This window comes from Dipodomys merriami, unplaced genomic scaffold, assembly GCF_024711535.1.
Source record: "Dipodomys merriami isolate MVZ:Mamm:240054 unplaced genomic scaffold, mDipMer1.0.p SCAF_38, whole genome shotgun sequence".
Classification (NCBI taxonomy): domain Eukaryota; kingdom Metazoa; phylum Chordata; class Mammalia; order Rodentia; family Heteromyidae; genus Dipodomys; species Dipodomys merriami.
The window spans coordinates 5,168,012-5,190,401 of NW_027205381.1; the positions used below are offsets into that span (position 1 = coordinate 5,168,012).

The following is a 22,390-nucleotide window of genomic DNA, read 5'->3' on the forward strand; positions in this document are numbered from 1 at the left end:
AAAAGAAAAACTTGAAAAGCAACTTATACTATAAACAAGATGTCTGAAATGATAAAGGAAGGGATAAAGAACGCCACTGAGTAACGATAGCATCACTCTAAACTATTATTTATGGTGATAAGAAAAGTTCACTGCTGCTTTTGTGACACTAAGAAGGGTTAAGAGCATTACCATCAGGTATTCATCTACAGTAAGTTCAAATTGCACCCCTATACTTTCTACACAGAACTCCATCATAAAGACCTACAACACTTGCTATTAAATTATAAGAATGCTTGTCTCTCTGATTCTCTGTCTCTCTCTGTGTTCTGTCTCTGTCTCTCTTGCATTTACTTGCTTATATTCGTTAAGTAGAGGAGGATTTCATTTTTACATTTCTCATACCTGTTTACAACATACTACTATGCTAACTTTTTTTTTTTTTAAAGTGCCAGGTGCCAGTGGCTCACACCTGTAATCCTAGCTACTCAGAAGGCTGAGATCTGAAGATCGTGGTTCAAAGCCAGCCTGGGCAGGAATGTCCATGAGACTCTTATCTCCAATTAACCACCAGAAAACTGGAAGTGGCACTGGGGCTCAAGTGGTAGAGCCCTCTTCACCTTGAGCTGAAGAGCTTAGGGACAGCGCCTAGACCCAGAGTTCAAGCCCTACAACCGACAAGGAAGGAAGGAAGGAACGAAGGAAGGAAGGAAGGAAGGAAGGAAGGAAGGAAGGAAGGAGGGAAGGAGGGAAGGAGGGAAGGAGGGAAGGAAGGAAGGAAGGAGGGAAGGAGGGAAGGAGGGAAGGAGGGAAGGAGGGAAGGAGGGAAGGAAGGAAGGAAGGAAGGAAGGAAGGAAGGAAGGAAGGAATGAAGGAAGGAAGGAAGGAAGGAAGGAGGGAAGGAAGGAAGGAAGGAAGGAGGGAAGGAAGGAGGGAAGGAGGGAAGGAAGGAAGGAAGGAAGGAAGGAAGGAAGGAAGGAAGGAAGGAAGGAAGGAAGGAAGGAAGGAAGGGGAAGAAAGGAAGGAAATCAAGCAAACAAGCAAGCATTACAGCCCAGGGCACATTTCCAGAATACAGAACACATCTCCAGCATGCTTATAACATACAGAACACACTGTCATTTTGTTTAGAAAAATTTATACCATGAACCAATTTTCTCTACTTTCATAAGCAGGGTACCCCACGCACACTGAAATTCATTCTTTCCTTCTTTTCATCCTTCCTTATCCCCTTCCTTCCTTCCTCTTTGTACCCTCCCCTCCTTTCCCTTTCTTTCTTCCTCCCAACCCTTTGATTTTTTTTCTGAGGCTGTCTTGCTACACAAACCAGACTAGAATTGAATTTGCTATGTAGTTCAAGTTGGCCTTCTCCTGATTGTCTCACCTCACCCCCCAAGTGCTGGTATTATAGGCTTATACCACCAGGCCCAGTACTATCTCAGACTATATCATGAAAATGGACTGTTACAGATAAAAAGAGAACTCAAAGACATAAGAATTAAATGTGATATTCAGTCCTAGACTGAAACCTGATTTGCAAAATCAGCTATAATGGTGTGTGTGTATAACTTTTTATTGTTTCTTTTTGCTGGTTCTGGGGCTTGAACTCTGGGCCTACGTGCTGTCCCTGAACCTTTGTGCTCAAAGCTACTTTTGTGCTCTACCACTTGAGCCACAGCTCTACTTCTGGCTTTTTGTGCTTAACTGAAGATAAGACTTTTCTGCCCAGGCTGGCTTTAAACCATGATCCTCAGCTCTTAGCCTCTTGAGTAGCTAGGATTATAGATGTGTGTGAGATACCAGCACCTGGCTTACAATGGATATTTTTAGAGCATTCAGGAAATCTGATGATGAATTGCTATGATGTCTGTAGTCTATCTTCATATACTTGATGAGTTTAAAAATATAGATACATGAAGAGAATAAAAAATACTACCCAATTATAGTTTAAAACTCTTCCAAAGTATCATTAGCTAGGGTCAAAGTTTTAAAACTGAAGTGACTTTTACAGTGAATGGTTATTTTCAAAAAGATGGATGAACTCACCCCTGGCATATATTCCATAAAGATGGAAAGTGTTTTTTCCTGGGGATCCCTCAGACAGCCATAATACTGAACAATTCGCTCATGCAGCAAGTTTTTCAACAACTGAATTTCACACTCAAGTGCATTTACTTCCTGAAAGACAGACAGTACTCACTGTTAAAAGTCTTTACAATACTGTTAGTAAAAACAAAACATTCCTACTTCATTACTGAATTGATTTCATTCTGAAATGATGACTGCCCAAAGAACATCCTACTGTCTAACCAGTACTTTAAAAAAACACACACTTCTTATAGATATGCTAAAACAACTCTAAATCATAAAGTATTAAAACAGAAATATCCAAAGCACAAAACAGACAAACATCTAATCAAATTATATTACTCTCCCTGCATCTAGTAAAAATGCTTCTTATAAATGTGACAAAGTAGTCTGTGGAATTTTACCTTGCTGGTTTCAGGGCTATCAGGGTCAAACTGAACTTGCTTAACAGCCAATTCTCTTCCTGTATCAACATCATAACAGAGATAGACCCTGCCAAAGGCTCCTTGACCAAGCAGTTTTCCCAATCTCCAGTTGGTTGGAGCTCGAGGTGCTGAAAAAGAAGTTTCTTAGCAAATGAGAATTAAAAATAAAAAAAGAACAGTTTCTTAAAGTGGAAAAGTCAGATGGCATATGAATAAAGATCTGCATTCACTTCATTCTTGAACACAAAAGGAAATCTTGACTATCAAAATTCATAATAGTCTCCATCTTTCAAAAGTTTTCTCTTTAGTGAATCGTCTAAGAATTCTAAACTCGTGGCTGGGAAGGTGGCTCAGTGGTAGTAGAGCACTTGCCTTGCATGCATGAGGCCCTGGGTTCCATTCCTCAGCACCACTTAAGCAAAAAGAAAAAAAAAAAAACAGAAGTGGCGCTGTGGCTCAAGTGATAGAGCGCTAGCCTTGAGCTGAAGAGCTGAGAGACAGTGTCCAAGCCCAGAGTTCAGGCCCCATGACCGGACCCAAAAAAAAAGAAAGAAAGAAAGAAAGAAAGAATTCTAAGCTCAAGTTAAGTTTTTTATTTCTTTGACTTTTTTTACCCCAAGCTTTTCTTTTTCTTAGTAAAAATGTGACAGCATTTTTCACTCAATCTAAGATGCTAATGAATATAAAATGCACAAATGGTAATCTTTACTGATGGAAAGAGCACTACTCCCATCCTAAAACGAGAAATTTCGGCAGTCTACAAAATTAAAACCTTTATTGAACTTGTTGGAATAACTGATATTGCAGGACATGTAAGTAGCTAAAATCTAAAGTAAATGATCACTTTCCAAGAAGAACCAGAATACAAGCTCTGGCTCAATCAAGGCAGAACACAGAGAAAGACTTACAGTGAATGATAGGAAAGGAAAATTCAGCTCAACCATGAACAATTCAGGGCTTAGTTCACACTCACTCTAAGTCTTTACAGTGAACGTCCTTCCATACACTTACAGGAATGGAGACTACAGACAGTTTGATGTGGTGGTTGAACGTAGAGAATGAAAGGGCCCACTGCTAAGGGAAAGGTATGAACCCCTCCCTTCCTTCTACCCTATGAATGAAAGCCTTTAATTTCTGCAGAAATTTTAACTCCAGATAAGGGGAACAGGAAAGAGGAATTAAAAAATATATACTGAGAAGCAGCAAGAGTGGAAACCTCTGGGACCTGACTATTGGAGTTTTCCTAGATTCCTAAAAGATGGGCAGGACCAGAAAGCAAGCCTACTGACTCAGAAGACTGAGAAAATGGAAACTGCCCCAAACTGAAGCTGGACATGTCAGCACTGAACCTTTTATTTTTCCCTTTCCCAAATCCTAGGCTAATAAATAACAGCAATCAAGTTACTGCAGAAGGAGGGGTAAGGTCATAGAGAATGAGTACAAGCATACAATAAAGGCCAAAAGCAAGGATACAGCAGGAACATTAAGAAAACTGCTATTGGAAACAAGGAATTTGAAATCCACAGCACACAGGAACCACAGCAACAACAAAATTCAAACCCAACTCAACTAAGAAGTAGACAGAGGAGCTGTCTAGTCCAGGCATAAAGTTTGTTTACCTTAGTCTCCATTATCCTGATCCAGATGTCAGAAGTTCAATATAATATCAGAAGACACAAAACAGCAAACAAAGTAAAAGCAACGGGGTGAACGCAACAACATAACCAGACTTAAGACTAACCTGATTATGATGTTAAAGGTTCTTAGAGAAAGGTAGACAACATGCATAAAAACTGCAGCACAAAGTCAAATGAAAAGAAAAACTGAAATTGAAAACAAAGAAATAGGGCTGCAGCATGGCTCAAGCAGCCAAACAAACAAAGTATGCAAAGTCAAGTTCAAATTGGAATGAGGAAGGAAGGAAGGAAGGAAGGAAGGAAGGAAGGAAGGAAGGAAGGAAGGAAGGAAGGAAAGAAGGAAGGGAGGGAGGGAGGGAGGGAGGGAGGGAGGGAGGGAGGGAGGGAGGGAGGGATGAAGAGTCCTTCAATAATAGTTCATGAATAGATCATTAATCTTAGCAAGGCTGAGAAAATAATCAATGAACCTGAAAACAGACATAAGAAATTTCCCAAAGTGTGAGCGGAGAAGAACTGACAAAGATGTAAAAGAGTTCATGGTACCAGTACCTGGAATGCTAAAGTGAATGGGGAAGAAGAAATATTTGAACAGATAATGACTAGGAATTTTTCGTAACTATAGATATAACAAACTCAGGAAACATCTATTGAGAATTTGCACACAAATACACTCAAGACAAGTTATATCCAAACTGTTAGGAATCAAAATCCTAAAAGCTACCAGAAGTGGAAAAAAGAGCACATTATATACGGAAGAATGAAGGGAAGACTAAAAGTAGAGCTCTTCTCTGAAAGCACATAAACCAGAAGACAGTGATGAGTGATAACTTTAAAGTACTTAAATTAAGGCTAGGCATAGTAGTAGATGCTTATGATTCTAGTCCACTTGGGAGTTAGATACAGAAGGATCATAGTTCAAGGCTAGACTAGGCTATATAGTAAGTTCAAGGCCAACTTGGGCAATATAACAAAACTATCTTAAAACAACAATAAAGTGTTTTTTGAAGAGAATGTATGTAGAAAATTCTATACTAAAAAATATATCTTTCGGGGCTGGGAAGGTGGCTTCAGTGGTAGAGCGCTTGCCTTGCATGCTCGAGGCCCTGGGTTCGATTCCTCAGCACCACATAAGCAGAAAGAAAAAAGCCGGAAGTGGCGCTGTGGCTTAAGTGGTAGAGCGCTAGCCTTGAGCTGAAGAGCTGAGGGACAGAGCCCAGGCCCAGAGTTCAGGCCCCACGACCGGACCCCCCCAAAAAAAAAACAAAAAAAAATATCTTTCAAAAATGAATAAATATATTTTCTTTTTAAAATTTATTGTGATTATAGAGGTGATATACAGGGGGGTTATATTTATATCTGTCAGGTGAACTGTATTTTCAAACAAAAACCAAATAACTTATTGTCAGTAGACTTGTAACAAAGGTTAAATGCAACTCTCTATGCAAAATTAATTTAATATCTCACTAAATCTTGGATCTACATTAGTTAATAAAAACGAAAGATTTCCTTTCTTATTTTCAATCAACTTAATAGACAGCTGTCTAAAGCAAAAGAATAGCAAGAATAGTGTGGAATACATATGTAGAAGAATGACACATCAGCACAAAAGGGAGGAATTCCTATTATTCAAAGTTTGTTGCAACAAAGTTCCAAGCATTAATCTCTCAAGGCATTGTGACAAAGTCCAAATACTCTGCAATCTGGCCTTAGTTACTACTACTAGTCCTACAATTTCAAATAAGATACCCCCAATGTCAGTAACAAAGTTCCTCCCCACATTCAGAGTATGTCATGGTCACTTGCACACATCACCTCCTTAGCTAGTGAGTGAACAACTTCAACCACACTTAAAATTTAGATTAAACAATATACTATAATTATTTCTCAATATTCAACAAGCATATGTGGAACAGAATGGAGAATAACTAGTTAGTAGTAATTAGCAGTGACACCATATATACACTTGATATTCCAGCCACCTTTAGAAATACCATCATCACCTCTTTTGAGGAGTTGGTTTCACTCTAAGAACTCGTTATTTTAGTATTATAAAGTTCTATAAAGGTTTTGTACATATTTCATTATGACATTTCTATTACTTACAACGGCTAGGTGGGCTGATGTCCATTACAGTCAAAGTAGGATTGTCTATGTCACTTCCCCTTCTTCTTATTCGACTGTCATCATACTCTGGGGTAAAGATACTGCTGCCACTACTAGTGCTTAAGGAGTGATCAGTAGGACTGAAACTCACAGGAGACCGGAAGGTGGTGCCCTGGGTCCTTCTAGCTCTTGGAAAGGTTTTACGACCTACAAAACGAAAAAACAATTAGTTTACTCCTTTTACTAATATGCTGTATATTAAAATACTTAAATTTTGTAACCTAGGAAACAGAAATGTGTCCTATAGGCTAACATACTGAAATGACTATGGAGGAAACACTAGAATGTGTATTCATGCATGCACGCACACCGCGCGCATACACACACACACACACACACACACACACACACACACACACAACATACACACAAAGTCCAAATGAAAACCACAGAAGACCTTCATAACTAGATTTTAAAAAATGAAGAAAAATACTTTATTCTCATTTCCAATAGTTTAAGAATAATATAAAACAAAAATAGAGATGTTTATAGGTAGCATTTTTTTTTTCCTGGTGTCTGAACTCAAGGCTATTCCTTGTTAGACAGGTACTCTACCACACATGAGCCATATCCCCCAGTCCTTTTCATCTTAGCTATTTTCCAAATAGGTCTCATATTTATGCCCAGGCCAACCTGTACCACAATTCTTCTATTTAGGCTTCTTCCCATGTAGTTGGAATGACATGCCCACGCCACCAATCTCAGTTCATTTACTGACTGAGATAAAGTCTAGCTACCTTTTTTTGTCTGGGCTGCCCTTAAAAGGAGATCTTCCTAATCCCTGCCCTCCTGAGTATCTAGCATTATAGACATGAGCCACTGGCCTACACACTGACTGCAAATGTTTTTCCTCAAGGGCACAATGCAAGTGTAAATTTCAACATTAAGCTGTAACTTTCTAAGTAGTATTATTTTTACAATACTGTAAAGGACAGACAAGTTTTATATACTGACATAAAAAATAAAATAAATTTGATTATGACTCAATTTCCTCAAAACTCTTTTTATTTTTGTTCTTTTTCTTGGTGGCATTGAGGTTTCAATTAAGGTCTCATTCTTGCTACACAGGTACTTTACCACTTGAACCAAGCCTTCGGTCCTTCCCAAGGTTTTTAAGATCAGAAAATGAAGGAATTCAAAAACAAATTATTTCTAATGGTATCATACATATGAGATTAAGTTTTTATATTAATTATATTTGAGAATGCTGAATCGTTATTCAGGTCTAACCATCAGAGACTCACCATCATTATACTCTTGATGATGATATGAAACATGATACCTTCTTGGATATGTTCCTCCTTTTCCAAATTTCTCAAAGATAGGGTTATCATAGTCTGTTAAGACATATAATAAGGTTATCAAAAAAAGTCAAATACTGTAATAAAAAAAGCACATTTACAAATGCTTATTTGATTTTACAAAAGTCTCCTCCTCAGTCAAAATATGAATATTTAAAATGTAGAATTTGTACTCTAACCTGAAAACTCCTGATGATTATCTGGGTAGCTCTGTGCCCTAGGCATTCGTGATTTTGGATAGCTCTCTCTATAAATAGAAAATGAAACATTAAGAGAAAGTATGTAAATAAAGCATGTGAAAAAATTTAAGCAATATCTGTATGTGTACACACGTGTGTGTGCATATAAGAAATTCACTCTTAAAAAAAGAAACTTTAAACCTTATTTGGTACCTATATACAAAAGGTTGGCTTTTTAAATTAGCTTTTTGAATTTTGGTAAGAATGATATATTTTGGAATCACGAGTATTTGGAAAATCCTGTTTCAGTTCAAGCTGTTAACTATTTCTGCATCTAGAGAGTGGACAGCATCTATACAATGGACATAATTCCTAATTCATCAAATGTTTCTAAGTCAAATGTTCCAAACAAGTTACTCCAAACATCAAGTACTAAATATATAGCTTTTTTGTTACTATATCCTAGAAATGCTTAACTGTCTACTGACACAGATAAAATTTCATTTAGATAAAAGAAAAATAAATGTAAATTCCTAAACAGTAGTGTTATATTTTTATAATACTATGTTCATAAAACAATCCCAGAAGAGAATAAATAGGTGATGATTTTAATACTAACCCTGTCCAACACAGGGTGAATACCAAGAGAACAATGTTCTACTGAGACCAAGAGAGCGCATACTTGTGACAAAAATTCACAGATGCAACTTATTTCACACAAGCACTTATATTTTTAAAATGTCAACCAGTAATTTGGGCAACAATTACCAAAAATGTAAGTTATTTTTAATATGGTGCTAGAATGAAAGTAATTTTTTTTTGCCAGTCCTAGGGCTTGAACTCAGTGCCTGGGCACTGTCTTCAGCTTCGTTTGCTTAAGGCTAACACTCTATCATTTGAGCCACAGCACCACTTCTGGCTTTTTCTGTGTATATAGTACTAAGGAATCAAACCCAGGGCTTTATGCATGCTAGGCAAGCACTCTACCATTAAGCCACCTTCCCAGTTCCTGAAAGTAATTTTGAACAGGTAAAATAACTAAAAAAAATCTCCAAGCCAAACATAAAAAATATGGTAAGTTTTACAAGTAGTTTTAAAAGTGAATATACAGAAATTCTAGGTTTTCACTTGCCTTCAACTACATGATTTTTGGCAAGCAGAAATGCCAAAAGTACTATGATCAAATGCTCAAAATTGTGTAAGTACATACATTTCAACTAATAAAGGTACGAGTTAAAAGATTTACCTTCACTACAAAAAACTTCATTTGCCAACAGCATAAACAAGTATCAATTAACTACATTTTCTGTATGTAGACTGAAATAGTTACTAATGATTTTACATGTTCTATACATGTGTATTTACACATATGTACTAAAACCCAAAACTACAGTCCACATTACCCATCCAAAGGACTATCAAGTGATGGACAACTTCCTGAGCCAGAATTTTCAGGGCTGCTTAAAGATAATGGATCCAGCATCTAGGAAAACAAACAGTTCCACCATGATTCCATCTGATATAACTAAAACATTCTTCAAAAGAAATTATTTTACTGACTCCTCTGTACAACTACTTAGAATTTAAAATCCTCCAAAAAAAGAAATTATTTTGATATTTTTAAATTTTTTTGGGGGGAGAGGGGCAGTACTCCCCCTCCAAAATATGTGGGAGTTTTCTGTTTTGTTTCTTAGAAGTACTAAAGTTTGAGATCGGGGCCGGGCACTTACTTGGCTGGTGTTCTACCACTTGAGCCACATCTCCAGGCCTGCATTTAACTCAACATTTAGTTAGAGATGAAGTCTCAGAGACTTTTGTGCTCAGGTTGGCTTCCAGCCACTACCTTCAGATGTCAACCTCCTGAGTAGCTAGGATTACAGGTGTGAGCCACTAGCTTGGCAAAATTACCCATTTCAAGTGCACAATTTAGTAAAATTCAATGACTCTTGATATACTGAGTTGTACAGCCTCACAACTGTACAACAGTTTTAATACTCCAGAAGAACTCCACACTCAATAGTATTGCACTTATTTTCAAACATTTGGCAAGCCATGGCTCCAAAGGTTCCTAAGAGAAAAATATACCATCTCTATATTCTATTAAAATGAAAGCTAAAATATTTCATATAATTTTGCTTACTGAAAGTGAACCGTGGCTCCACCAAACCAAGACTATGCAGTGACCACTGCAGTAGTGCAAGCACCCAATGCAATGTTAAGGAACTAAAAACAGAGCTTCATAAAAATGATAATTACACTTTAAATATATCCATTTTTATTAAGTAGTTGTACAAAAGGGTTTCAATTCCAGAAGTCAGGTTATGCATCTCGATCAATATTACCCCTTCCGTTGTTCTCCCTCATCTTTGAAGTATTCTTTTAAAATGTTACAGACATTTCACAAAACTGAGTTAAATAAACTAAATATTTATAATTTTACCCTATCTTTCAGATGTTCATTAAAAAAAAATCTGAATACTAGTTAATCCTAGAATTATAAAACAAATGTTTCATTTATGGATTAGTAATATAAGCTGCCTTATTTCAAGAGTTATCTTTATTCATCAATATATAAAGGCACATGCAAATTCATAGACATATTTCAATTTTTTAAAACATTTTTCACTTTAAAGACATGGGATTGGAAAAGAGGTAAAGCACACACGTGTGTACACATATATACACACATGTACATACACACACACATACACACACCCTCAAAGTACTTTCCAAATCACACTGGCCCCAACCAATAACCTTCAGACAAAATGAAAAACCAGCATCCAACATTGGCTTACTTGGTCCATGCTCTCTGGAATGAACTCTCCTTCACTGTTGATGCTAGTGAATGACCCATTCCGGGCAACCTGGTGTAATTCATCTGGAATGTATCCTGGGGGAGGGGAACTTCTATCTCTACTAGTGGAACCTCAAAAGAAAGAAATTATGATTTTAAAGCAATTTTATCAATAGCAAGGAAATCAATTGTTTTAACAGACAACATTTAGGAGCTACATAAAAATTATTTTAGCAAACAAAAACATACTTATTAAAATGTATCAGAACATGTATATTCATAAAACATCAAATGCTTTTATAACCTTTCTAAACTCTCACCCTACTGTAACTACTATAATATTCACTAGAATATTAATTTTTATGCATTAGGTAGTATGTTCTTCTGACTGCTGACAACTTCCTCATGGGTGCTGATATACTACAGAATCTGAGATAAATGTAATTGCACCTGAACTTGCAGAGATAACTTATACCTTGCTAGTTTTTTGGGTTTTTTTTGTCGGCCATGGGGCTTGAACTCTGGGCCTGGGCGCTGTCCCTCAGCTCTTCAGCTCAAGGTGAGCGCTCTACCACTTGAGCTACTGCGCCACTTCCGGTTTTCTGGTGGTTTATTGGAGATAGGAGTCTCACGGTCTCTCCTGCCTGAGCTGGCTTTGAACCGCGATCCTCAGATCTCAGCCTCCTGAGTAGCTAAGATTACAGGCGTGAGCCACCAGCGCCCGGCTCCTTGCTAACTTTTTTAAAAAACAAAAATATTTTAAAATATTTTAAGTAGTTATACAAAGGCATTTAGAATTGAAACCCCTGCCAGCTCTTTCTTTTCTCTGTATGTGTGCCAGTCCTGGGGCTTGAATTTAGGGCCTAGGCTCTATCTGTGGGCTTTTTTGCTCAAGGTTAGCAACTACCACTTCAGCTGTACTCAACTTTTTGGTTAATTAGAGAAAAAGAGTTTCATGCCCAGGCTGTCTTTGAACTGTGATCCTTAGATGTCAGCTTCCTAAGGTAGGATTACAGGTATAAGCCACCAATACTCGGCCCCTTGTTAACTTTTAACATAAATTTGAGGCAGCATCATGATACAGTGAAAGAATATAGGGTTGTGGAAATCAGAGCATAGCTTCAGTCCCAGTTCCAATTATTCACCAGCTGTCTAGCCATTACCAAATTATCATGAAACCGTTTTCCCTGTAAACATAAGACTAAATCCATTCTTTGCAAGGATGTTTTCCTGGTAAAAATCATAATGAATGGTTTTCTGTGTACACAGACATATGGTCCTGTGATATAATGTCAGCACTGGAGAGGTAGAGGAAGGAGAGTCAAGAGTTTGAGACTAAGCCAGGCACAGGTGGCTCAAGCCTATAATCCTAGCTACGTAGGAGGCTGAGATCTAAGGATCGTAGTTCAAAGTCAGTCCAGGCAGGAAAGTCCATGAGATTCCTATGTTTTAATTAACCACTGAAAAACTGGAAGTGGCACTGTGGCTCCAAGTGGTAGAGTGCTAGCCCTGAACAAAGGAGCTCAGGGACAGCACCCAGGCACAGGTTCAAGGCCCAGGACCAGCAAAAAAAAAAAAAAAAAAAACAGTAATAATAAAACATACTCTAGAAATTCCCAGCTCAGCATTTTGATAGCATTCTTGGCAATAACTAAAATCCCTGAAAAGACTTAGGCACTCAAGAGCCTGCTCTACTAATTTCTAGAATTACTTCTTTAATTTTTTTCCTTGCATTCCATTGTACAATTAAAATCTCTTCAAGGTTTTCTTTGGATATGTTAATCATTAAAGTACCATGAGGGAAGTGGCACTGTAGCTCACGTGGTAGAGCACTCACCTTGAGCTGAAGAGCTGAAGTATAGCGCCCAGGCCCAGAGTTCAAGCCCAATGACCCCCCCACACACACACACACAAAATAATAATAAAGTACCATGAGTAACAAAAAACTTAAATGGAGATTGCTAATCCTATGATAAGTGAAATTACTTTCTAAGGAAGATCAAATAAATGTGGTTAAGAGAAATTATAAACAGTACAGCAATAGGGTGCTGTTTATTAGGTATATGTTTTGGTGCTGTCCTGTGTTAAAAGATGGGGGAGAAACTAGTTTCCTTCCCCACTCCATGACTCAGAGACTGTTTCTTACCAATTAGAGAAAGCCGCTTCTTCTTCTCTGCTCCAAGTACTGTATTATCCAGATCTTCTAGTGATGGCAATGGTTCTGAATTTATAGCCTACAAAAGAAAAAGGACAATAAGTACTTCCCTTTCAGAGCTTTAAAAAGAATCCTAACACCAGTACAACCTACCTATTCTTTATTCTTGGTGGGCCTTGTCAAATCTACTCTTAAAAATTTTAATTATGTCAGGAACAATAATACATGCCTATGGTTCCAGACACTTGGGAGGATGAGCAGGAGGACCATTTGAACCCAGGAGTTCAAAGACAGCTTGGGCAAGACAGTGAAACTGTGTATCCAAAAAAACAAAATAAAACAAGACATTTTAATCCTAACATGATCCCCAAGTTGTGAGTTTCTATTAGTTTCACATGTACAATGTAGTATTCTTATTTGTAATTCTGACTATCTGGTTTTGAATACCAACATTAAACTATAGCAATTAAGAGTATGTAAGGCCAGGCACCAGTGGCTCATACCTATAATCCTAGCTACCCAAGAGGCTAAGATCTGAGGATCGCAGTTCAAAGCCAGCCTGGGCAGGAAAGTCCATGAGGCTCTTATCTCCAATAAACTACTCAGAAAAAGCCAGAATTGGAACTGTGGCTCAAGTGGTAGAGTGCTAGCCTTGAGCACAGACAGCTCAAGGAGAGAACCCAGATCCTGAGTTTATGCCCCACAACCCATTAAAAAAAAAAAAAAAAGAGTATGTAAGCATATGTTTAATCATATTGAAAACTATCAATGATTACAAAATATAACTGGTTCACATGGATTTTTTCAAGTCTTATAATCCTTACTGAAAAGCAAAATTCCAGTTCATACCTGTGTACTTCCATTAATTACAAGTAGTATCTTGAGGCTCTTCATATGAATACTGCGATCTAGCAGCTCCACAGCTTTGTCCAAGTCATCTTGGGTAGTTAATGGAATTACCAACTAAACAAAAAGGAACATAAGAAAACATGCAGACATCTCACCATGTCAAGTTCTTCACACGCATCTCCATTACTAAGGAATTATAAATCTCAAAATACCACTCTTTCTTATGATAACAAAAGTCTGAAAAATATATGTATTTTGTTCTCCCTATCCAACCACTACTGATCTTAGAATGAATATTTAAAACTTTTTATGAATCATTGTACCTAAAAAGCATATTTAGGGCTGGGAAGGTGCTTCAGTGGTAGAGCGCTTGCCTTGCATGCCTGAGGCCCTGGGTTCGATTCCCCAGCACCACATACGCAAAAAGAAAAAAGCCGGAAGTGGAGCTATGGCTCAAGTGGTAAAAGGCTAGCCTTGAGCTGAAGAGCTGAGGGACAGCGCCCAGGCCCAGAGTTCAGGCCCCATGACCAGACCCCACCCCCCCAAAAAAGGATATTTAAAGATTGATTTTCTGCTTTCTCTTAAGGACAATTCAACTTGAAACAATTGAACTTCAAACCAAGAAATGTGGCTTAAAGTATGTTTTCACTGCAGGTAGCTGGCTGTCTGCATGTCCTGGGATATAAAATTGTAAAACCTCATCAATTTTTAAATAAATTTCTATTAACCACTTTGAAAAAAAAAAGATTGATTTTTTGTGGCTATTTCTATAATACTGTCAAATTTAATTAATAGTATATTCATCCCAAGACAGCATTAAGGGATATACACATAAAGTATCTCTATAGATAAACTCTCAGCTTTTTCCTAGATTTGCATTCTCAACTGGTGTTTATGGATACAACAAACTGAGCTGCTATGGAAGGGTGCCAATAGCCACATACCCATAATCTACAGTTTCTCTCTGGTGCTGGTGATCTGACTATTATACTCTAGAACAAATGAGCTAAGTAGATCAGCCATCACAGGAAACACTGAATGTGGAACTTCCATGCATTAAGCATATAAGATTTCATCTTACAAATGAAATGGAGAACATCTCGAGTGGATACTGTATTATCCCTGAAACGGACAGGGGACAAATACCATAATACCCGTGGGTAGGGGACAAAAGTACCTAACAAGTCTACAGGTCTATGAAAAAGCGATTCATTCAACTTCAGAAGCTACTCAAGAAGCTAAGATTTGAGGATCAAGTTTGAAGCAGACTGGGCAGTAGGAAAGTCCATGAGACTCTTATCTCCAATTAACAACTATAAAGCTGTAAGTGTAGGTGTGGCTCAAGTAGAAGGGCAGCAGTTTTGAGCAAAAAAGAGACAGCACGTAGGCAGAATTCAAGGTCCAATAGTGGCACAATTTTTTAAAAAAAATCATTCTTAAGCATGACATTAAGCAAGATATTGTGGCTCACACCTATAATTCTAACAACTACTGGAGATGGACATCAGGAAAAAGCTAACAAGACCCCATCTCAACAAATAAGCTGAGTATGGAGGTTTATGCCTGTGTTCCCAGCTTGTAAGAGGCAAAGGTAGGAGACTGCAGTAGGTGACTGATCTGGACAAAAACAGAGACCCTAGTAGAAAAATAACTAAAAATAACTAAATAAATAACTAAGAACCTGGGGCAGCTCAAGTGATAAAATGCCTGTCTGACAAGCATGAGGCCAAGTTTAACCTCAATACTCACATACACACATACTTAACCTCAATACTCATATACACACATACAGAGAAACTCACACCACACATACACAATTTCACAGCTTAAAAAAACTGCCAATAACATCAAAACATACTCCATTCCATAGAAGGACAGAGTGAAAATAAGCAAACATATCCCACATTTGCCAACCATATCTAGCAAGCATACCATATGAGTCACGTCAACTTAATACCAACTCAGCTTGGGGTCCTCTGAATATAACTCCCTTGAGGACAAGGACCTCTACCTGGAGCAGAGCACAATGAAAAGCAGATCTTTGATTTGTTTAGTAATGCCCTTGTGAGAGCTCAAACTGCACTCAAAGTATTTAGTGTAAAGCCTCTTTAGAATTCTTTATAAGAATAAAAACTCTTAAGAAAGGCTGCTTAGCACAAATATAAACCAAAATTAGCAGGACTTTCATCATACATTATGCTCACATTTTACTCTGTACTTAAATTGTTACCTATTGGGTATGATAGAACGAGCCAGATCTACTGATCTGCTTAATTAAATTCCGTTCATTTCAGTACCAATTAAGAACCATAGTAACTAATTTTGTTCTTAACTCTAATTCTCTCCCATGTCCTAAGGTCACTTAAAATAAAAGAAAGCCAATTTCAAACTATCTATATTGTACTAATTCTAAGGTCACCTAAAATGAGAGAAAGCCAGTTTCAAATTATCTATATTGTACTAAATAAACACTTTTTTATGTGGTGAATTAATTTCAACCTCATTCATGAAATGTTTCCTCTTGGCTTATTCTTATTAAGTTGGTTTTATGTTAATAAATTGTTTTGTGGAAAGGAAACCAAAAGTTGTGTGTAACAACACATTAAACAGAACTAAAATTAGAAAGAAGTGAATTAGCTTCCTGAATTTATATACTGAAATAGGAGAACAGCTCATAAAAGAATTTTTGTGCTCTATTCATCCAAAACAGGAAAGAGCTTAGGATTCTTTGCTTAGATACCTCCAGAACCATCCCCCACGTCACACACTCACTCAAACACACACAACACACAACACACAACACACACACACACACACACACACACACATACACACACACAATAAAAGGAACTAAATTAACAAACCCCATCAATCACAACTTCAATTTCCTGGTTGTTTCAATCCTGATTGTATTATGCTCATTTTGAAAAGAGGAATTTATATTACACTAGAAAAAAGTATTTACCTGAACAAAATAATAAACAGTAAAGCGAGGTTTTCACTTGCCCACAATGTACAAAGCTAACAACTCTTAATATTTTCCTTAATACTACCAACATCCAAGGCCCAAGTTTGGTGAATACTATGTAGTAACATGAATTAGAATTGGTTAAGGTCCTGGTTTGTTGAATACTATGCAGTAATGTGAATCATAATTGTTTTACTCACAAAAATCACAAATTCTACAGAACTCGGGGTGGGAAGAAATCTTAAAAGTAATTTTACCCTAATATTTTTTCTGTGTCATATCCTGCCTTAATAATAAAAAAAGCTCTATCAAAGCATCTCATTAAAATCTAATATTTTCAAATATGTTATTTGTACAGTGCTTTAAAATTTGCAAAGCACTTTCACACATTTCTGTGTTTTTTTCAAATTCTTTATTGTGATTAAGTGGTTACATAATTTCTCAAATTTCACAGTATTCTGGAATAGTGATGCTTAGTTAAAGTCACAAACACATTCTAACTTTTTTTTTTTTGGGGGGGGGGTCCGGTCGTGGGGCCTGAACTCTGGGTCTGGGCGCTGTGCCTCAGCTCTTCAGCTCAAGGCTAATGCTCTAAAACTTGAGCCACAGAGCCACTTCCAGCTTTTTTCTTTTTGCTTATGTGAGGAATCAAACCCAGGGCCTCATGCATGCAAGGCAAGCCCTCTACCATTGAGCCACCTTCCCAGTCCCCACATTCTAACTTTTATGGGGCAAATTGTCAATCATGGTCTATAACATTTATGAGTTCTATGAGCTTTGCCATAGTTATTTCTTCCACATTGGGTGATATGTACATTTCTTTTGTTTTACATAGCATCAGCTATTCCCTCTTTCCCACTTGTTCCCTCTCTCCCATCGCTGCCATTGAGTTGCTTAGTTCATTTTGATCAATGTCCAGTGCAGCTAATGGATCCGCTGTTGTCTGTTTTTCCCTTATTTCCTCTAGTTCTGTGTCCTTCTCCTGATTTCCCTCCGGTGTGTACATTATACCATATATGTGATCAGTAGCATGAGGTTATTTAGTAGTGATTTGACCAGATGAGTGGGGTCCTTTGCTTCTTAAGTCTGGTTAATTTTGTCGTACCACCTTACATTTTAAATTTAACATCCACTTATCAGGGAGACCATGTACTGTTTGTCTCTTTGCTCTTGGCTTACCTCACTCAATACGATTTCTTCTAGCTCCATCCATTTCCCTGCAAACGCCATTATTTTGTCCTTTCTAATGGCTGTATAATATTCCATTGTGTATAGATACCACAATCTTTGGGTCCATTCATCCGTGGTGGGACATCTGGGTTATTTCCATATCCTGGCTATTGTGAACAGTGCTGCAATAAACATGGAGGTGCATGTGTCCTTGTATCCTGATTCCTGTTGTTCAGGATAGATGCCTAGTAGTATGGCTGGGTCATAGGGGAGGTCTGTATTTGGCTTTCTGAGGCCCCTCCAGACTGGTTTCCAAAGTGGTTGTATAAGTGTACATTCCCACCAGCAGTGTAATAGTGTTCTTCTTTCTCTGCATCCCCTCCACCAGCATTTGTTGTTGGCTGACTTTAGGATGTGGGCCATTCTGACTGGGGTAAGGTGGTATCTCAGGGTTGTCCTCATTTGCATTTCCTTCACAACCTGGGATGGTGAACATTTCCTCATGTGTTTCTTTGCCATTTTTATCTCTTCTTCTGAGAAGTCTCTCTTTAGTTCCCTTGCCCATTTAGTAATCGGTTTGTTAGGTTTGGGAGGGATTAGTTTCTTAGGTTCCCTGTATATACATTGTCTGATATTTTGCTGGCAAATTTTTTTCCCAGTTAGTTGGTGGTCTTTCTAGTTGCTATAGCTTTAGCTGTGCAAAAATTTTTTATTTTAGGGGCTGGGAAGGTGGCTCAGTGGTAGAGCACTTGCCTTGCATGCATGAGGCCCTGGATTCAATTCCTCATCACCACATAAGCAAAAAGAAAAAAAGCCAGAAGTGGCACTGTGGCTCAAGTGGTAGAGTGCTAGCCTTGAGCTGAAGAGCTGAGGGACAGCGCCCAGGCCCAGAGTTCAGGCCCCATGACCAGACCCCCCCAAAAAAACAAAAAAACCTTTTTATTTTAAGGTAGTCCCATTTGTAAAGTCTCTCTCCAATTTGTTAGGACCCTGAGACTCTGTTCAGGAAGTTTCTGCCTGTGCCTATAAATTCAAGTGTCTCTCCTACTCTGTCCTGCAGTATCGCTGTCCTGAGATTCAGGTGTGATGTTAAGGTCTTTAATCTGTTTTGAGTTAATGTTGGTGCATGGTGATAGGCTGGGGTCCACTTTTAGTTTTCTGCATGTGCCCTCCCAGTTTTCCCAGCACCAGTAGTTGAAGAGGCTGTGTTTCTTCCACTGTATGTCTCCGGCTCCTTTGACAAATATCAGCTGACTGTAGGCATATGGTTTTATTTCTGGATCTTCTACTCTATTCCATTGGTCTTCAGGTCTGTTTTTGTGCCAGTACCATGCTGTCTTTGTTATGGCTCTATAGTAGAGTTTGAAGTCCGGCATCGAAATCCCTCCCATATTGTCTTTTTTGCCTAGAATTGTTTTGGCTATTCTAGGTCTTGTGTTGTTCCATATGAATTTTTGGACTGTTTTCTGTATTTCAGAAATGTATGTCATTGGGATTTTAATAGGAATTGCATTAAATTTGCATATTAATTTTGGCAGTATTGCCATTTTTTAAGTTTTATAGTTTTTGTTAAATACTTCTTTTACATCTTTGGTTAGGTTAAATCCTAAATATTTTATTTGGGGCGGGGGGTTATTGTGAATGGGGTTGCTTCCTTTATTTCCCTCTATGCTTGTATGCTGTCAGTGTACAGGAAGGCAACTGATTTTTGTGGGTTGATTTTGTATACTGCTACTTTGCCGAAGTGATTGATAATTTCTAAGAGTTTGGGGATGGAGTTTTTGGGATCATGAAGGTATAGTACCATGTCATCTGCAAAAAGGGATAGTTTAACTTCTTCTTTCCCTATGCGGATCCCTTTAATGTCTTTTTCTTGCCTTATTGTCCTGGCTAAGGGTTCCAGGACTATATTGAAGAGAAGTGGAGACAGTGGGCATCCTTGCCTTGTTCCTGATTTTAGGAGAATTGGTTGTAGTTTTTTCCCATTAAGTATAATATTGGCTATTGGTCTGTCGTATATGGCTTTTATTGTTATAAGGAATGTTCCTTCTATTCCTATTTTCTCCAGAGCTTTTAACATGAATGAATGTTGTATTTTATCAAAAGCCTTTTCTGCATCTGTGGACATAATCATGTGATTCTTGACCTTGACTCTGTTGATGTGTTGGATTACATTTATTGATTTACATACGTTAAACCATCTCTGCATCTCTGGGATGAAGCCTACCTGGTTGTAGTGTATTTTTTTTTATGTGTTTCTGGATTTTGTTAGCTAGAATTTTGTTAAGGATCTTTGCATCTGTGTTCATCAAGGAGATTGGTCTGTAGTTCTCTTTTTTGGTTGGGTCTTTGCCTGGTTTGGGGATGGGTGTGATATTGGCATCGTAGAATGAGTTTGGGATAGCTCCCTCCTTCTCTGCTTCTCTGAAGAGATTGAGGAGTTCTTCTTTAACGGTATTATAGAATTCTGCTGTGAATCCATCTGGTCCTGGGCTTTTCCTTGTTGGAAGACTTATTGCTTTCTGTATCTCATTGTAAGATATTGGCTTATTTGATTTACTTCTTCTTTGCTCAGTTTGGGCAACTTGTATTACTCTAAAAATGCATCCATTTCTGCTCGGTTTTCTTTCTTTAGAGAGTATAACTTTTGAAAATAGTTCTGTATAATTGTTTGGATATCTTTATTTGTTGTGATTTTTCCTGTGGCATCCCTGATCTTCCTTTTTTTAATTATTCTTGTCAAAGGTCTATCCATTTTATTTATTTTTCAAAGAACTAGCTTTTTATTAATTTTATTTATAAATTTCCTATTCTCTATCTCATTAATTTCCACTCAATTTGATTATCTGGCTCCGTCTAGTAACTTTAGGTTCCATGTTTTCATGTTTTTCTAGCTGTTTTAATTGCAACATGAGATTATTTACTTGGTCCGTCTCTATTTTCTTGATGTGGGCACTGAGAGCGATAAATTTGCCCCTCACAACTGCTTTCGCTGTGTCCCACAAGTTTCTTTGTGATGTGTCTTCACTTTCATTGACTTGTAGGAACTTTTTAATTTCTTCTCTAATTTCAAACACTTTCACACATTTCTTATGTGAAGTTTCCCCAAGTTGTTCACAAGTGTCACTCTGTGTAACTGGTATCATCTTTTCCTCTGTTGTGGGCTGCCCTCAAGATGCTTTCTACTCCAGTATTCTTTGTCTGAAACTCCTTATAAGGTTGGCTTTTCATTCTAAAGTCTCAGTACACATAGCACCACTTCAGCTACTTTTCAGTACTACAAACAGGACCCTATTGCCTTTTGCCTTATTCATTATTCTAATACTTTATGAATTTCCTTCAAAGGACTTCATACATCTAAAAAACTCATTTATTAACTTCTTCAATGCCTACTCCCTGAGAAGCTGTAATTCATAAACCATAATATTAAGCTCGAAAAGCTTACTTAAGATTTTCTGAAGATAAAAAAGCAACAACCAATTACCTCATGAAATGTTCCTACCAATCATAAGATCTGAACAACTGTAAGAAACCTCAGAGACTACCAAGTCCAAGCCTAACTTTAGAGATTACAAAGGTAATTCCTGAGAGCACAGAGCTCTTCTGTGCCAGAGCAAGCCCTGTGTACTCACCCCCAAAGTTTATCAACCAATTATGTCCAATCCAACACTAAAAATAATCCTTTAGTTTTAATTAAACTGTCTCATTATCAAAACTCTACTGAATGTGACCGATATAATATCAGAGGAAAAGGCAGTTCAACAATAAATTAAACATCCAAGTAGCTAACGTTTAGGTAATACACAGAATTCTCCCAGCATAAATTATTATTATTTCTTTTTTTGCCAGTCCTGGGGCTTAAACTCAGGGGCTGGCACTGTCCTTGAGCTTCTTTTGTTCAAGGCTAGCATTCTATCACCTGAGCCACAGTGCCACGTCTGGCTTTTTCTGGGTATGTGGTACTGAGGAATCAAACCCAGGACTTCATGCATGCTAGGCAAGCACTCTACCACTAAGCCATATTCCCAGCCCCAGCATAAATTCTTATTCAGTTATTTACACAGTAACATCTTCTAAATTATTTTATACAATGGAAAAAATTCATATTAACCAAGTAAAATTTACAAATTTACCTGTGATGTTTTATTCATTTAACTCAATATATATTTTTACTAATCACTAAATAACAACATTCTTAAAACAATCTCTTACATGAACACACTAGTTGGTCAAATAAGGAGCACTCTAAGTTAAAATACATGTGTTTACCTCATTGTTGGTATAATGTAGATCCATGGACTGTCCAAATGCAATTTTAGCCTTAGACCTCAGATCTTCTAGCTTAACTGGTCTGGGGAACTGAAGGATTCTTTATAGACAGAATTTTTAAATATTTTAATCTTTAGGCATAAACAATATACTACCAACATTCATATTTTATTACACACAAAATAAAATAAAAACTGTGCAAAGTTTAGGATTTTTTCCAGAGCTTATAAGGATCATGACCAAATTTCAACCCAAAGTTCAAAATCCCTCCAGTTCTATTCAAATTAAAATTAAAGAAATGTCAAGACTTTCTACAGTTTCTACTTTGCAATAGAAGTGTCATATAAATATTAAAGGCCAATGTAAAACATCCACTGAGGAAAATGATTAAATGTAACTATGTGACTCTT

The 22,390-nt window shown here is 37.5% G+C and overlaps 1 protein-coding gene across 3 annotated transcripts in view; it reads right to left on the reverse strand.

Annotated features, from left to right (window-relative positions):
• Positions 1 to 22,390, reverse strand: part of Map3k2 (mitogen-activated protein kinase kinase kinase 2) — a 72,633-nt gene that overhangs the window by 15,820 nt on the left and 34,423 nt on the right. For all 3 annotated transcript variants that reach the window (XM_069989450.1, XM_069989451.1, XM_069989452.1), the window contains 10 exons: positions 21,981 to 22,080; positions 13,574 to 13,687; positions 12,716 to 12,803; positions 10,571 to 10,701; positions 9,176 to 9,255; positions 7,773 to 7,840; positions 7,537 to 7,629; positions 6,233 to 6,439; positions 2,472 to 2,620; positions 2,026 to 2,157 (listed from right to left, as the gene is read on the reverse strand). In XM_069989450.1, the coding sequence (XP_069845551.1) occupies positions 2,026 to 2,157; positions 2,472 to 2,620; positions 6,233 to 6,439; positions 7,537 to 7,629; positions 7,773 to 7,840; positions 9,176 to 9,255; positions 10,571 to 10,701; positions 12,716 to 12,803; positions 13,574 to 13,687; positions 21,981 to 22,080 (1,162 nt within the window). The remainder of the gene's footprint in view (positions 1 to 2,025; positions 2,158 to 2,471; positions 2,621 to 6,232; positions 6,440 to 7,536; positions 7,630 to 7,772; positions 7,841 to 9,175; positions 9,256 to 10,570; positions 10,702 to 12,715; positions 12,804 to 13,573; positions 13,688 to 21,980; positions 22,081 to 22,390) is intronic.